Raw genomic sequence first — 15,882 nt, forward strand, 5'->3', positions numbered from 1 at the left:
AGCCCTGGAGCGGTCTGTCCAGTGTCCCACCTTCAGGAACCACCAGGCCAAGTCAGAGCTGGGGCCCTCGGGTCCCCGGGGGAAGTCGGGCTGGCGGTCACGCGAGGCGGCCTCACCTTCTGCAGGAACTTCCAGAGGATGGGCACAGTCTCTTTGCCGTTCACCTGCTCCACGAGGTGCCGCAGGTGCCCCACGGTGACCCTCCTCCTGCAGCTCCACATCTTGGAGCTGTGAGCCACGCTACCGCGGGGCAGGTGGGGCAGGAAGGCTGCCGGGTCGCCAAAGACGATTCTGGCCACGGGGCTGGAGCTGATACGCTCGTCGCGGCTGATGAGAGCGTTCACCGCCAGGAGGTTTCTGTCCAGGTGCTGGGTGGAGAGAGCACCGGGTTCTGAACGGGAGGTGTACCGCCAGCACATGGACCCCCAGCGACCCTACCGGGGGCCAACGAGGGAGTCTGGCTGACTCATTTTAGCGCATAATCAAATACTCAGTGATTATGCTAACTGATTATAATTTACACTTTCCTTGTTCGTAGCTTTGTGTTCCCGGAGAGGATGAGACTCAGAGACTTGTATTTTAGTCCCATCCTTTTACTTAGTGACAGTTATTTCCCGATGGGCTTAGTTACTCTCGGGAACACTCCTGCCGGACAGAGGAACGAGTCCGACGAGCAGGGTGCCTGTGGTGTCTGTGTCGTTGTTTCTCTACGTCCTGGACTCCCAGCGGCCCCTCGGCCCGGCTAGACTGGCCTCAGGACGGGACAGGGGATGGGGACAACGGGAGGGTGGGGTGACCCGGGTGGAGAACACCTAGATCTGGGCTCGGCCTGAGGCTCCTGCGGGCCTTCCAGCAGTGACACCGGCCAGCGCGTCACCGGACGCTCAGGAAACACGCTCCCGCACTCCCGGAGCTGAACGAGGCAGGTGGCTGCCGCCGCGCCCCACGTACCGCGAGTTCAGATAAAATAATCATCTCCATGAGTTTTTCCCAATGGTTTCTCTTTTCTTTGGTTGACAAGTTCGCGTCAAAATGTAAAGGCTCTACGAGGAGAAAGCGCGTGGGTTACCCAGGGAACAAAGGCCAGGCCGTCTGCAGGCAGCAGACACCAAGGAGCTGTGAGGCTGAAACAGTTTTCCCCTGGGGGGTGGGTCTCTAACGACCCTGAGCGCGTGGAAAGGGCTCCTGCTGCTGCCCCCAGGCTCACTTCGCTCACTGAACACTGGTGACGACCCGGCAGGGAGACATGGGAAGGGCAGAACAGGTCCCTTCCGTCCCTTGCGGCAAGTCCTCGGGCGTTGCCTCCCGTCACCACCCTTTCGTCTCCCACTGGGAAGAGCGAGCAAGCCTGCGGTCCTTGCGGATGTGCCTCGCGCCCCGTTCTCTTACTGTGGCCAGGGAGGTGGTGCTGCTCCCTGAGGAGGCCGTGCAGGATGAGGTGGACCACGTGGGTGGTCTCGTCGGCGCCCTTGCCCAGCGTCTGTGTCAGCTGCTCCAGGTCCCTCCGGATGTGCTGCTGCAGAAACTCCCTCGGATCCCTCACCGGAGGCTTGATGATGTGGACCAGAGCCTGTGGCGACAGGGGGACAGTGTGTCGAACGAGGGCTGGTTTGTGGGGGAGCCACAGAGTTCCGTGGAGGCCAGGAGCGCCACCCCAGCATCGAGTCGGTGCGATGCACGGGCAGACGGAGGAGGGCAGGGCTGGGGGTGACCGCCTCCGACATCGTCAGAGGGGAGCAGAGCCTTTCCAAAGCCTGAGCTTTCTGCTGCCCTGGTCACTTGCCATGGAGGAGGTGCACTGAGCTCCAGCCGAGGCGCGGGGAGGCCTGGCCGTGGCAGACCCTGCACTCCCAGGTGTGAAAGGAATGGCGGTTCGTTTCCTGTGGGGCTCACGGAAGCGGACGAGCACGTCCCCCGTGCTGCCACACGCCACAGGAGGCGTAAGTTTTCTAAGTTTTCTACTACTTTGTGGATTAGGTAACAGTGACATATTCAACATCCACAGGAAGGGCTAGGGTTTTTTAGATAAAAGGACACTGCGAAACACTCCAGGTCACTATTGTTGGAAGGAAGTCTGGCTCGCCAGTGCTACCCGGTACCTGGGGACTCTGGGCAGCTCCCAGCAGCAGAGCCAGATGGGTGAGTAACCGGATGAGGAGGAAGACCGCGGGCGACAGCTCCCGGTCAGACACCACCACAGCGCCCCTGGGGGGCGGGCTTCCCAGCACGTGGCCCGTCTGAGTTCTGTCTGAGAGGGACCTGCGAAGAGCAAGAGAAGCCACTGAGGGCGGCAGAGGACCGCGCCCTCTCAGCGCAGGGGTGCACACCCAGTCCCGCAGGACCGGAGACCCGCTTCACGGTTTCGAAGAACACAACAGTCGTCAAAGTACTTGTTGTGCTAAGCCAGACCGCCTTCCTGAGCCTTCCTCCCTACGGAACCGCCTTCCTGGCTGACCCGACGCGCACGGCCTTCTCAGCGCTGAATCGGGGCTGTCGGTGCCGTCCCTGGGTCGTGTGTCAGGACAGTGGTCTGGGCCTGCTGCTTCCACCGAAATCACCGCGGGGCGAGAAGGTGGGCTGAGGACGGCTGACATCAGCACGGGGACATGGCCCACGGGCCTCCTTTTCCCAAACCACAAGCCGGGATCCGAGGTCTGGCAACGGGAGCCCACTGATGCCCGGATGAACGTGCCGCACGACGGGCGTGCTGGGAAAAATGCCGGCGATGCCAGACGTCCTGGTGTTTTTGGAGGCCACGACTTAGAATATTTTAAGCTGTGCCTGCACTGGCAGGGCCAGAAAGTGCGGTGACCACGGAGGGTCCCGCCTCCTCTTTCACGGGAGCATCTGTAACCAAATGCGGGACTACGAGATGAGGCGTTTGTCGGGGTTCTGAAGTGTTTGATGAGAGTACGTCTCCTCTTTTCCCAGAAAGCGAGGAAGCTAAGAGAGTTTACGAGTGAGACGGCACGCGCTCAGATAGACTAATGCCCAGTTTTGGGTTGTGCAGACCTAAATGTCCCTCTGAATTAGGTCACCTGTTTCTGTCAAGCATATTTCAACAGGGGGCATGTCCCAGGCCCAAGTGGAAGACATCTGAATTAAGTATCCATATTAATGAGTATTAACATGTCATCTGCTTTGCATTTAAAAGCCCAGTTAGCCAATGACAGATCAAATACTCCGCTGAGGCATGACTCCGGGACCTCCGCCTTGAGGTCCAGCATGTCACAGGTTTAAATGTACGGTATTCATACTATATTATCAATGTATCAGAAATCGAATAGAAATAGCCCGAAGCCCGTGGTCTGACTAGTTAGAAGGAATTACAGGCGTACATACTGGACAGCGGTGAACCCGTGCTCCGGCTTGTGGTCCATCCCTCCGACCGGAGCGCCGCAGTCCACGCAGGAGCCCTGCTCCATGGGCATGCCACACTAGGACAGACAGACGTGGCCCGGTTCAGTCTCGGAGCCAGGATCGGCGGACGCACAAATGCCATCACGCACGTGAATGCATACTCGCCACAGCAGGCAGTGACGGCCACTAGGGCTGCTGATTCTAGCGCATGCATATTTAAGGGGGGGCCAGGGCACATGTTCCATGCAAACGACACTGTATGTGGGCAAATCTGGACCTTTTTTTTTTTAAACAGAAGAGGCAATTTAAGTGTTATTCCCAAACAGACACGTTACAGACGGACGTATAAAACCCAGTCTTCGTTCTCAGCTTTGTCTGCTTTCCAGCCCCCCGTCCGTCACGGTCCTCGGCGCTTCGCAGTCGGCCACCAGGAATATGGCAGCAGCTTCCACCCTGCTATTCTGAACTCCCTCGGGCTTATTTAAACGGGGCAACCATGTGATCCACTGCTTCTTTCTGGGTAGGACCATGGCCGTGACAGGCCGGACGCCTCTCGCCTCCTAGACCACAGCCCCTTGGGAAGAAGCTATTTCAGTCTCGTCATGGACGAGGAAGTCAGTGAACTCAGAATGAAGTATATACATCCGTTTTTTCCCTTCCATATCTCTCGTTTACTTTATTCAATACTCCTCCTCAGTTCGATAGCCTGCCGCCGAGCAGACGGCCCGACGAAGGGCCCTGGCTCGATGCCTCGAGACTCAGGCAACTCATCCAGGTCCCCTCCCCCCACCACGGCTGACGAGCTAGGAGTCTCTTCATCCTACCCCCGCGTATCTAGCCCACATCTCTTCTCTGGGCTAGTGATGCGGCTCCTGACCTAACCAACACTTTGCCGTCACGGAAAGACATGTGTCACTGATCCTGTGCTGCAGTGGCCAGGAAGGGTAGCTAGAGTGGTCCCTAACCAGCAGCAGTTTTGTCTCCCAGGGGACCTCTGGCAATGTCCACAGTGCTGAGGCCGAGAGACTGGCTGGACACCCTGACTCCATTTATACGCTTAGTTGGAAAACCTTGCACGGTCCTCGAGAGAGTCCGTTCTAGAAGGTCAGGACCTTCGTTACCGTTCTCTTCCATGCCCCCCAGACCCAGGGGAACACACTCTGGAGCCCCCCAAACCCCACCCCAAATACCAAGACTCACCTCTCCTACAGAGCACAGGTGGCCATTGGGACAGTCTGTTAAAAGAACAACAGGGCGCGTGTTGGCTGCTGGGGTTTCACCGAATGACCCGCGGTTAAAAGGGAAAGCTAACTCTCCTCTGGCCGAAACCGACACAGACATGGAGCAGACGTCTGAGCACATCTGGGGAGAGCGTCTGCGTTTACTGCTACAGAGCAGAGAGGAACCGCGTTCCGGGCTCGGCCAGGCGCCCCGTGGAGGCGGCGGACGGCACTGACGCGCTCTCTCCTCATCTGTTTGCCAAGGGCACGTTCTACAACCTTTAAGACGAGTTTAAAAGGGCGGTTTCCTCAGGCACCAGCAAACTTTACACAGAGCCATGGCCTATGCTGCTCTGTCTCCCAGTTTTATTTTTCTAAAAGAACTATCTCTGGGTCAAAAACCTGGTTGGGTTGTGAGCTGGCCTTGCCTGAGGCTCCAGTGCGGTCCCCAATCTCCACTTCTCCTCAAATGGCATAATCCAGGGAACAGGAGTACATCCTAACGGGGCTCTTCCCCACGCCTGAGGAAGGCCTCGGATGGTCTACAGTGGGCACATTGCCTGTTCACGCCATTCACCGCCTGCCGAGGCACCAGCGGCAGGAGGAGGCGGGCACCAGCCACACGGCTCCCAACGCTAAGCCAACGGCTCACGTGGCATCAGGATGCTCGCCAAAGCTCAGGACGGCGATGCTATCTCAGACACCAACACTTACTGTACCAGCGGACTCCTTCCAGACCCTTCCAGTTCCTAGCTTGAGCCAGCAAGTCTTCAGGCATTGTTGGAAGAAAAGCTTTCTGAAAAACCAAGAAAGCAGAGCGAGCTTTAGAGAAGGAAACAGACCGATTGGCTGCTGCTGTGCAGACTTCTGATTTTCTCTCTTAATGTCATGAGCTGAGTGGAAAATATAGTAGTTCTCTGTGAAATGACTCAGGGCGAGGCAAGATGTCCACCATCGTCGTGGACTAAAGGGTCCAGCGAGACAGAGGCCAACAGAGAAACAAGAAGACGAACAGGTTCAGCAGTTTTCCGGGCACAGGCTCCGTCTCAACAGTGACAAGCCGTTACCGTTTCTACCGTGAGAGCGGATACAGTCGTATTCATCTTACCGCCATGTTGTCTGGGAAGAAGGCCAGATTCTTCAGCGGTTCCAAGATTTTGTTTTGTCCACAGAGAAGGATGATCGCAGCATGAATAGCCATTTCTGTCACTGTGCTTTCAAGGCTGCTCTCCCTGGGACCCATCCTCAGCAGTGGCAGGGCGTTGGTCACAAGGGATGTTGCAAAATGTCTCATTTCGGGAGAAAAGATCTTGCTTTCTTCAATGACTTTGTTCATAGCCTCACATTGCTGACAGGAAAACACACTTCAGTGTTAAAATGTTATCAAAGAAGAATGCAAATCCAAAGGTTTGCTCTAAGTCCGTCAGACTTCGCTACCGGATGCATGTCGAGAATCACGGTAAACAGCTGAACCATCACTACCCAGAGGAGAGAACGCTCCTCTGCAAACGCAGCTCCTCACTCCCGACAACCTACTCAGCTGCTCTGTTTTGCTCAGTAGTATCCTACGTTCTTGCCTCGAGTTTTAACTGTAATTCTGAGAGCTTTGGGTGACACAGGGAGTGGTCCCTTAGCACGCGAAGGTGAAAACTCCCATGCTAGATAAAAATTACAGGCATAATTTGTGTTTGTGACTTCTCCCTCCATTCAAAAAGTCTCCCCGAACACCGAGATCATGACCACAAGTCCCGGAGGTTGATACTCGCCTCTGGCTTAGGGTGCAGGTTCGCATTGCGGGACGTGTAGAGAGTGGTGACCTCTCTGAACAGCGCTAACAGGAGGTGGACCGCCTGTTGTGTTCCTGAGTTCCCGCAGGCCTGAGAAAGCAAGGACATGCAGTGAGACTCTGCAAAGTTATACAGATCTAGCCAGGGGCCACAGCCATGCGAGTCGCAGGTGCACACAGGACGTGGATCCGCCCTAAAGCAGGAGACGGAGGGGGAGCGTCTCCCAAGATCACAGAGCCTTGGACCCGGCAGCGCAAGGCCCACCTGGCAGATGGCACGGACGGCTCATAAAGTATCCCCCTGTTAAGCTCATGCACGTTTATCAGCGACCTCGCCACAGTAGTAACAGAAACCACCACCTAGTCTCTCTGACGACCCTGCTGGTCCTGGAAACTTCCTGAGCAGAGTAGGATGATCTCTTTCCTCTTTTCCAGGAAGCAAGCCCAGAACACTCTAAAGATGAGATTCTAAAATCCTTCCATCTTTCCTAAAATTGCACGCACACAGTGACTGGCGCACACAGGATCGTGAGTGCACACAGGGGCGCGTGCTGCTGGTTGTGCCTGCACGCCGCGTACGGAGTAATCCTGGTGGAAGTGATTTCCGCAAGGTCTCAAAGTAACGGACATAAACACATCAAAAAGGACCTGCCGATGCCAACGGCTGCAGCAGGTCGGCAAGGCCTGGCAGATCTGCGCACCCACTCAGTTGCTGCTGCTCTGCGGGCTCGGCCTGGGCGTGCCTGTGGAGGCCACTGCACGTGACTTCTGATGCAGGGTGTTGCCCCTCGGGACCCCTCCCACTGTGTCATTTGACATAACGGAAGGAAGATGCACGTCGCGAGGGGCGCCACTTTGCCCAGAGGGAAGGCTGGAGCCCGGCCTACCTCCAGGACAGTCGCCGCAGCCAGGGGCGAGCATTCCAGGACAGCTGTGCCCACGGCGTCACGGACAGCCTTGTACTTGGGTCCGTGTACCAGGAACCGGTCCATCTGGCTCGGATGGTCCTCCTGCAACCCCAGGAGCATGGGCGAGTCACAGCGGGGACAGTCGGGGGAGGTTTAGCAAGGAACCGTGGGATAGGTAAAGGAGCCATTAGGAGGCGATGGTGCCGGCTGGCGTGCCGGCCCAGCCCGGCCCGGTGGCGGGGGGCCGCTGCCGTGGGGGGCACGTTCCCCTCGCTGCACGAAGACGGCGAGGGGACCGAGCTCTGGGAGGGGCGGCGGCGCGGCCCACGGGGCTGTCTGCTCTCCCCACTCAGCAGGGCGCCGAGGCTGCGGCGTCACCCACGCCCACGCTGTCACCCACGCCCACGCTAAGCTCCGCCCGGCAGTAAGAGCGCCAGACGTCGTCAGGTCATTTTCGGAACCCCAGAACAGTAAGAATTCGACCACTTCCGAGCACTAGGAAAGGACCACTGAGTGGCCCTGAAGCCAGAGTCACTGCCCCTTTCACCCTCGGCTCTTCCTTTCCCGTCTCTGCCTGCCAGGGGGAAAACCGGCCTCTCCCGCCAGCCGAGTTACTTCGGATTTACTGAGAGCAAAAGCCACGGAATCATTCTTCTGCTTCCCCCGTCAAACCCGACCAGAAGTGAGGAAGCCTAAGTTCCGCAGGTAGGTGACAGCCAGCAGCATGCACACGACTCTTGCGGGTGGCGGGACATTTACAGAGCATCACACGCTCGAGCGGACGAACCGAAACAGAGGACCGGTGCAGACGCCCGCCTTCCCCCCAGCGGACCGAGACGGGGCCGGGGAGGGGGGCCGGGCTCAGGGCCCTCCGCTCACCTGCTGCGCCAGGACTTCCTCGGGGAACACCCACCGGGCCGGGTGGCCCGGTCTGGACAGACTCTGCACAAACTCCATGCCGTACTGGTCCGTGAGCTTCCTCACCAGGTACACGCGGTACCAGTCGTTCTTGGCCCGCGTGCAGAAGTCCTTCACCTGCCGCAGGTAGTGCTGCCGCTCCCCCGCCATCTCTGCAGAGGCCAGTGCGGGGCGAGGGCTGAGTGCAGGGAGCTGGGACTGCGTGACCCAGGTGGCCAAACAGCCCGAGCCCGCTCTTAGGAACTCAGAGGAAGAAGCGAACCGAGAAGAAGGGGCTGTGGGACACCCCAGCTTGCTCAGAGCCGGCTTCCCATACTTTCCGAATTTCAAGGTAACCGGGCCGCTAAGCCCGAGGCTAAGAAACGGGCCGCGGCAGACTTGCCTGAGCCGTCCCAAGCCTCGTACAGGACATCGGAGGCCCGGTCCAGACAGAGGCGGATGCGGGCCATCGCCTGCAGGTACTCCACCGAAGCCTCGCCGCTGGCGTCTTGGCCGCCGCTGGCCCGCAGGTAAGTCGTCAGGAGCTGGCCGTCCTCCCGCAGGGACTGCAGCGTGCCAGTCGTGGGGGATGCGCTGTTCTTCTCGTGCATGGAATCCTAGGGCACAGAGAACCGGGAGAAAGAGCTTCCTATTCATCTCGATGTGCGAGCCCCAACCCTCCGGAATTCCCACCGTGTAACCGCGGCGAAGCGGGAAGGACAGACGTGTAAGTTCGAGTGTCAGATTTTGAATCGTGGAAAACTAATATGCCTTCTTATTTCAGGGGCAACAAAGGAGGAAAAGAAAGCCTATGAGGAAAAATTGCACGCGCATTGCAAAATTTGGGGAAGTAACAAAAATACGAAGAGAATAAGAGTGAAACGTATTCAGAGTCTCTTCCCTTGAGGCGACATGGTCAAGTGACATGGTCAAGTTCAGTGACATGGTCAAGTTCAGTGGCGTTTTCTTCTGGGCTGTTTTTGCTCTCGTACACATGCACGCAGGTGACAACACAGACCATGGAGGGGTAAATAAAGTTTTGAAACCTTTTTTTTCCCCCTCATGGAACATAGTGTCTATTAATTTTACCGACTAAAATTACATCCTGTAAGTTTTCAGAGGCACTGTTCCATTGTGCGAACCACGTGGTTCACACAACTTGCAAAAGACACACAGTGGGCGACAGCAGGCTCACCTCCAGACAGCTGCTAACGAGCACGTACAGCTCGGTCCTATCTTCAGCTAGGAACGCTTTCTCCTCTAACTGGGACAAGTAATCCTGAATATAATCTTTTACTTCAGGGAAGCTGCGGAAGGAAAAATTGTATACCTGGTTACTTCAGGTCTGGAAACTCATTTTGCCAAAAAAAAGGTAGTTACTCCCCGTAGACACATGTACAGACATACACAAATATGCACATGTAGTTTGTAACATGACTTCATTAAAAGTTTTTTAGCGCAATATTAGAGGAACAGAAAATGCTGTATTTTAGACCGGCTGTTCTCAAACTGTTTGGTTTCAGGCCTCCTTTACAGTCTTTGAAATTATTAAGAACCCCAAAGAGTGTTTGTTTATGTGAGCTGTATTTATCAATATTTACGGTATTAGAAATTATCAACTCACTTAAAATAACAAGTCCATTACACATTAAAATAAATAACATTAAAAAAACTTTTTCAAAACAAAAATGAATTGATAAGAGTGGCTTTGTGTTTCATGCTACAAATCTCTTTAAGGCCTCAGGTAATAGAAGTCAGCTGGACTCAGATCTGCTTCTGCTTCCAACTGACTGCGCTAATGCAGAATTTTCTGAAGAAAACTGGTGTACACGTTACGCAGTTGGAAAAAGGAGAACGTTTTAATAGTCTTTCTGATAATTGTGGATATTCTTCTTTAATACTACACCAAACTCGATAAATGGATCATTTCTAAAGGTTAATGGCAATGTGCGATCCGAAGCCACATCAGGGGGCTTTTCATAGTCAATTACATTAAGTCAAACGGTTTGCCTTGTACTTTGTTGTGTTTTTTTTTTCTGACAGACATGATTTTGTGACTTCGAGCACTGGTCGGTCCTTCGGTCCTTCGGAAAATATAGGTTCACTGAGCTGTGCAGATCTTGAAAATGTTGACGCATTTTTATTCTACAATGTATCTTTTAAAAACCTCACATTCGTTACTATCACCACCCATGCCATCAAAAGTCTTTAGTTATTAGAAAGCTGACGGGCTCATGGTAAGGGATACACGTTTGCCAAAAGTTTAACTTTATCATCCTGAACAATAAATACCGTCAGCTGTTTTCCTCCACTTGTTTTCAAGAAAATGCCGGGGTCTGAAACCACGGACCGTCAGTCATTCCTGCAAGTCCAGGTGTCTCCCAGGAGCGAAGCGGCTAGGTCAGCGCTTAGCTCAGATCTCGCGGGAACGGTCCTCCTCGCGATGCCCGCCAGGCCCCCGGGTACTTCTCACTTCAGACGGACACTTTGTGAAGCGACGCACGCGTGGCAGGGAAGAGGGAATGGCCGCCGTGGCGGTTCTCTCTGCGCCACGGTGCCAGCCGTGTCACCCATCGTCGCTTTAGTGACAGCGCCAAAACCAACAAGAAGGCACGTCGCGTCTTAGCAACACTTAGAAAAGCGCTGTGACCTCGGGGACTCCCCACGGGCCCAGAGACCCACACTCGGAGAACCGCACCACTAGATCAATACGAGCCCCACAGGCGACGCTATCCTGGGTGTCACTGACAGCTGATCTCCCAAGGAAATACACCGATGGAGTCCACACTCAGGGGCCTGAGGCATGACCGAAAAGTGGGACTGGTCTCCCTCCAAGTGTCCAGGCCACAAGCAGCGAGGAGTGTGGACCCGGGGCGGGCGAGGGGGTGCAGTGCTCAGCAGGTGGCTCGTCACCTTTGTCACATGGGTCTGCCCAGAGAACTGAGGTCTGCACTTCCACAAAGTAACTTCAAGTCCAATCAAATTAGTTCTTAATACACACAAAAATACGCAGACCACAAAAGCTAAGTAATGACAGAAGCCAGTATTTCTCAACCTGCAGAATGACAATGGAGATTATAAAATTTGTCTTACGTCCAAATAGGTAGTTACAAAATAGTCACGGGGATGTAAAATACGGCATAAGGAATATAGTCAGTAATGTTGTAATAACTACGTATGGTGTCAGGTGCATACTAGATTTTTTGGGGTCATCACTTCGTAAGTTATATAAATAATCACTATGTTGTACACCTGAAACTAATAATACCGTGTGCCAACTATGATTGAAAAACAATTTTCTAATTATTAAAAAAATAATAAATTAAAAAATAATATTTGTCTTATGTTTCAAGATTTTTAAAATCAGTTCTGTAATGTTTAGTCTAAGTATCTCAGAATGAGGCGCTTGCTGGGCGCGTGCCGTCCTGTCGCTGTCTGCACTGTCGGCGCGCATTGTGTCCACAATCCCGTTCCCATTTCTCTAAGCAAAGAAATTCAAATGAATGCAGATTTCTCGCATTTATCAAGGTTAATAAAAATTGTACAACATCAAAAGAGGTTCTTCTCATATCTCAAGCCAACTCTTTATGTGTATTCCTTAAAGCCGTTTTATGGTATAGTGCGATGCTAGCCCTGTAATAAAATATATTTGAAGAGCGTTTTATTTAAAATCCTTCAGGAACCCTGTTTAACTCAAATGATGGGGAGAAAAGCAAAAAGACCCGTCCGTGGACAAGCGTGCAGTGGGTCCACGCGTGAAATGCGATGGAACCTCCACTCTCCGTCTGCTTTTGGACATTTAAGTCAGAATAGTCATTTCTGGTGGAACTTTTTTTGCAGGGTCTAGATTTTGCCAACACCTCAAAGCACACTGTCGACTCAGAACTCAGGTCGTGTACACCGAGAAGCTTCCAACTACTGGCCCCTTTCTAAGAATTTTAAAATAGCGGACTTTGACACCATATGCGCTTCTCTATCCATTTATAGAATCGGAGACACTTAGGACCTGAGACGAAGGACATCTAGGACAGCGAGGGTGAGGGGACATTACAGGTTACCATCCTCAGCGTCCTGAACCTGCGGAGCCGAGGAGCGAGGGCCAGACACAGGCGCTCGGCTCAGGCGCCCCCGCCTGGTTCGCTTCCCCAGGCTCCTTCCCCACGACCTGCTTCCTCCTCCCTAACAGCGAACTCATTTGCCTCTACGCCAAAATGGCCAACCCACGACCAACACGGCGGTCTCCTCCAAGACGCCCCCCGCAAATCGTGAAGCAGCTACTAGTCCTGTGAAGGGTATTTGGCGGAAAAAGCCATGACGTGGAGCCACCTGGAAGCAAGCCCGTGTTGGCGTGCTGACCTGTACTTCAAAAGCAGCTTCAAGACCACGGAGCGGATGACAGGGGTCTTATCCACGACATCGTCAAATGGAGAGAGAGATTTTGTGTGTTCATGGTGCCCTTAAACCAGAAAGAGAAGGGTAAGCTCATCGTTCACGCTGGACAAACCAAAGCGAGAGAAAAACCGAGTTTCTGCGTCGAGAGAAAAGAAGCAACTTACTTTCGGGAGCATCTCTTAAGTGCTTCTTTTGTACAAAGAGTAAAGACAGCAGAACCTGGACCACGTCCTTCTGTGGTGGACTGTTATCCTTGAAGCACATGGTGGACACCAGGTCCACAAAGAAACTGGTGCACATCTGCCGGAAGCGGGCGTGTTTCTCAATGGCATCCCTTGGGAAGGGTCAGAAACGGTCAAAAGGCTTGGAAGGGTGAGCTCCAGACTCCCTCCTTACAGAGTGCTTTGGGGTATGGATGGCATTTTGATTTTTCACATAAAAAAGTGCAGGTATCTCCTTACATTGGTTAGAGCTGGTCCTGAACCCTGCACCAGGCAGTGTGGACACATCACTTTCTGGCAACGCTTTGAGCATCTGGACCAGCCAGCAACACTGCTACCCTACGAGTCTGCCAAAGATCCCGTCCACGGGGCAGCCTCGTGCTCCAGCCTTGGGAGGCCTCAGATGAGAGGAAGGCGAAGGAAAACCCACGCCACCTCCAGAGCAGGCTAAGCCCACGACGCTCCCGCTCACTCCGGCTACCTGCCCCGAGAAGCACTTAGCCAGCCCAGCGCTGGCTCTGCCCTGGGGTCATGGAACATGAGTGGCAGTCACACATCAAGAGGGTAAAGCAGATGCTTGCAAATTCCCTGGGTCTCTCGGGATGGCTCTATTTATGACTTTCCGATTTATTTTCTCGAATTTCGCTGCCTCCCAAATCCACACGCATGCACGCCTCGGGGAGACAGGAACTCTGAGACACTCAGGTGTTTGGAAGGTGCGGAAGTGGCCGTTTGTCTCAGGGCAGTCCCCTGCAGCCAGGTTTTCTAAGGTTGCTAGTTATGTTTCCGAACGCTGCATTTGCAAAAAGGGAAGAACAGCTTTCCCGAGAGGAAGGGCATCTCACCTGTTCTCCTGGGAGACCTCTGGAGAGAAGCTGTCTGGCAACTCAGTCAGACAGTACGGGCAATGCATCTGCCCCAGGGTGAGACAGGTTCGGACGCAGCCCAGGCAGAACACGTGGTCGCAGGGCAGGCAGACAGGGTCCTGCGCATCTCCCAGGCAGATGGGGCACGGCTCGACCCCGAACCTAGAATCCAAGAAGGACAGTCAGTGCTAAAGCAGAGAAGGTGGCCGTGAGACGCTACGCACACTCAAGCTTCAGAAGTCTGTCCCCATGGTTCTCAAACCGAACATCTGTCTCACCGGGTTAAGGTCTTGCTGGCGTGGTCCTTGCACTCACAGAGGATGGACATCACCGTGATGAAAGCCTTGTGGGTCTTGATGTCAGAGTTCCCTTGCAGACACTGCGAGAGAAAGACAGTGACCGGGAGGTGGATGAGCGGTGAGGAAGGGCAGAGGGCGCCGGGCCAGGCGACTTTAACTCCCAGGGCGACAAACGAACACAGCTTCCGCTCTGCCCGCTGATGCGCAGTCGGGCCCGCCGCGACTAAGCACGGCCAGGCCTCGCGTTTGCTTAAACCCTGAATGTTCTTTGTGATCACGCGGCTTTTGGGAGAAGGATGACGTTCTCAACTTTTGATTTCCATCCCCTACCTCTGTTTCTAAAGTCTACTTCCCTCTTCCCATTGTAACTGATTTCAAACTTTAAATGATAATATAACGACCACCTGTCTATGCAACACCAACCTTTAGCATTTGGGGAATATTTGCTTAGATCGTTTTTTAAAGAGACAAAATGTTATAGATACAGTTTTACTACAAAAAATAATGGCCCAGCGGTTGGACAGTGGATGGCAAGGACAGGGACATTAGAGACTGGACAGCCGGTGCCCTTATGATCTGTACAAAAACATCTGGTAAGACTGTCACCTGTGGTACCTTGGAAGGTAAGTCACAGACCAAGAGAATCTATCATCTGTCTGTCAATCTATCTATCATCTGTCTGTCTGTCTGTCTATCTATCTATCTATCATCTATAGTCTACCAATCATCTATCATCTATCTATCTATCTATCTATCTATCTATCTATCTATCTATCTACCTACCTACCTATCTATCTATCTATCATCTATAGTCTACCAATCATCTATCATCTACCTGGAATCCACCTGTAATCTACGTATCTGTCATCTACCTAACCTTCCTATCAGAACTAAGAAAACTCAGACCATCCATCAGCGTGGCGGCTGATTTCTGCAGCTTCTACCCAAGTCCTGGGAGAGGCTTTGTCGACTCCCAGGTCAGGCTCCCCACAGGAGGTGGCTCTGGTCAGGGGGCCTCAGCAAGGGAGAACTTGAGGCCCCGTGTAAGACTTCCTGGCCAGACACTGGGGCCCACCTCACAGCTGGTGCCTCCCCATCGAGCCTGCAGTTTCAAATGGCCTCAGGGTGGCTGCCCATAATTGGGGGGGAGGGGCAGACACGAAGCACTGTCCTGTGTGTCACTAAGTGTATAAAGGGTGTTGGGGGTGGAGGCCGGGGCTTTCTGCTGTCTTGGCCCTGCGGACAGAGCACTGAGTGTTCAAGTCCACGGCCCCAGCAGCATCCCCTGCACCCCCAACCTCCCCACGGGGGCGGTGGAGGCCGCCCCCCCAGAAGCCATGCTGCTGGGCCGGCCCGGAGCCACCGGGGGGCCTGGGTAGAATGCCTTCCTTCAGCACCCCCCCAAAAGCTTCTCCGGCACATTCTCTGCATGAGTCGTTTCTACAAAAGCGACTTGGCGCTCAGGAGAGGGCAAACGAGTGAATGTGACGCACCAAAATGCAGTGGCCTTTGTGCTGAAATGCCTTTCCTTACGCTCCTAGCTCAAACTGCCAGCATCGAAGGGAGCGTCCCGCCCTGCGGGGAACCGCCGGCCGCTGCCGTGCAGAGGGAGCCCGCGCGCTCACCTTGTCCAGCAAGAAGACGTACTCGGTCACTAGGTCGCTCAGCTCAGGCACCTGGCTCTGCGTCCCCAGGAGGACGTGCTCCACGAAGAGCGCGATGGAGAAGATGCGGTTCCAGTGGGTCCTGTCACGAGAGGGGCGCCGCGCCCTCCGCTCTGAGCCGGGAGCGAGGGCCGGGCGAGGGGGCGGGGGGCGCGTCCCGTCTCCCAGTCTCCCCGCCGCCTCCCCTCAGACTCGGCCGCTCTCGTCCTCGCCCGGCCCACCGTCCCGCACGGGGGCCCCACTGTCACAGCATTCGTCCCATGGGGTCA

The 15,882-nt window shown here is 54.4% G+C and overlaps 1 protein-coding gene across 1 annotated transcript in view; it reads right to left on the bottom strand.

Moving 5' to 3' along the window:
• Positions 1-15,882, bottom strand: part of RNF213 (ring finger protein 213) — an 89,067-nt gene that overhangs the window by 7,536 nt on the left and 65,649 nt on the right. The window contains exons 46-63 of the mRNA XM_039859857.1: positions 15,575-15,695; positions 13,929-14,029; positions 13,630-13,812; positions 12,728-12,897; positions 12,528-12,627; positions 9,367-9,478; positions 8,575-8,788; positions 8,154-8,344; positions 7,254-7,376; positions 6,347-6,457; positions 5,689-5,928; positions 5,295-5,376; positions 4,561-4,595; positions 3,343-3,437; positions 2,100-2,259; positions 1,390-1,570; positions 952-1,043; positions 36-368 (exon numbers count right to left, since the gene is read on the bottom strand). Of these exons, the coding sequence (XP_039715791.1) occupies positions 36-368; positions 952-1,043; positions 1,390-1,570; positions 2,100-2,259; positions 3,343-3,437; positions 4,561-4,595; positions 5,295-5,376; positions 5,689-5,928; positions 6,347-6,457; positions 7,254-7,376; positions 8,154-8,344; positions 8,575-8,788; positions 9,367-9,478; positions 12,528-12,627; positions 12,728-12,897; positions 13,630-13,812; positions 13,929-14,029; positions 15,575-15,695 (2,644 nt within the window). The remainder of the gene's footprint in view (positions 1-35; positions 369-951; positions 1,044-1,389; positions 1,571-2,099; positions 2,260-3,342; positions 3,438-4,560; positions 4,596-5,294; positions 5,377-5,688; positions 5,929-6,346; positions 6,458-7,253; positions 7,377-8,153; positions 8,345-8,574; positions 8,789-9,366; positions 9,479-12,527; positions 12,628-12,727; positions 12,898-13,629; positions 13,813-13,928; positions 14,030-15,574; positions 15,696-15,882) is intronic.

This window comes from Pteropus medius, unplaced genomic scaffold (genome assembly GCF_902729225.1).
Source record: "Pteropus medius unplaced genomic scaffold, Ma_sr-lr_union100, whole genome shotgun sequence".
Classification (NCBI taxonomy): Eukaryota; Metazoa; Chordata; class Mammalia; order Chiroptera; family Pteropodidae; genus Pteropus; species Pteropus medius.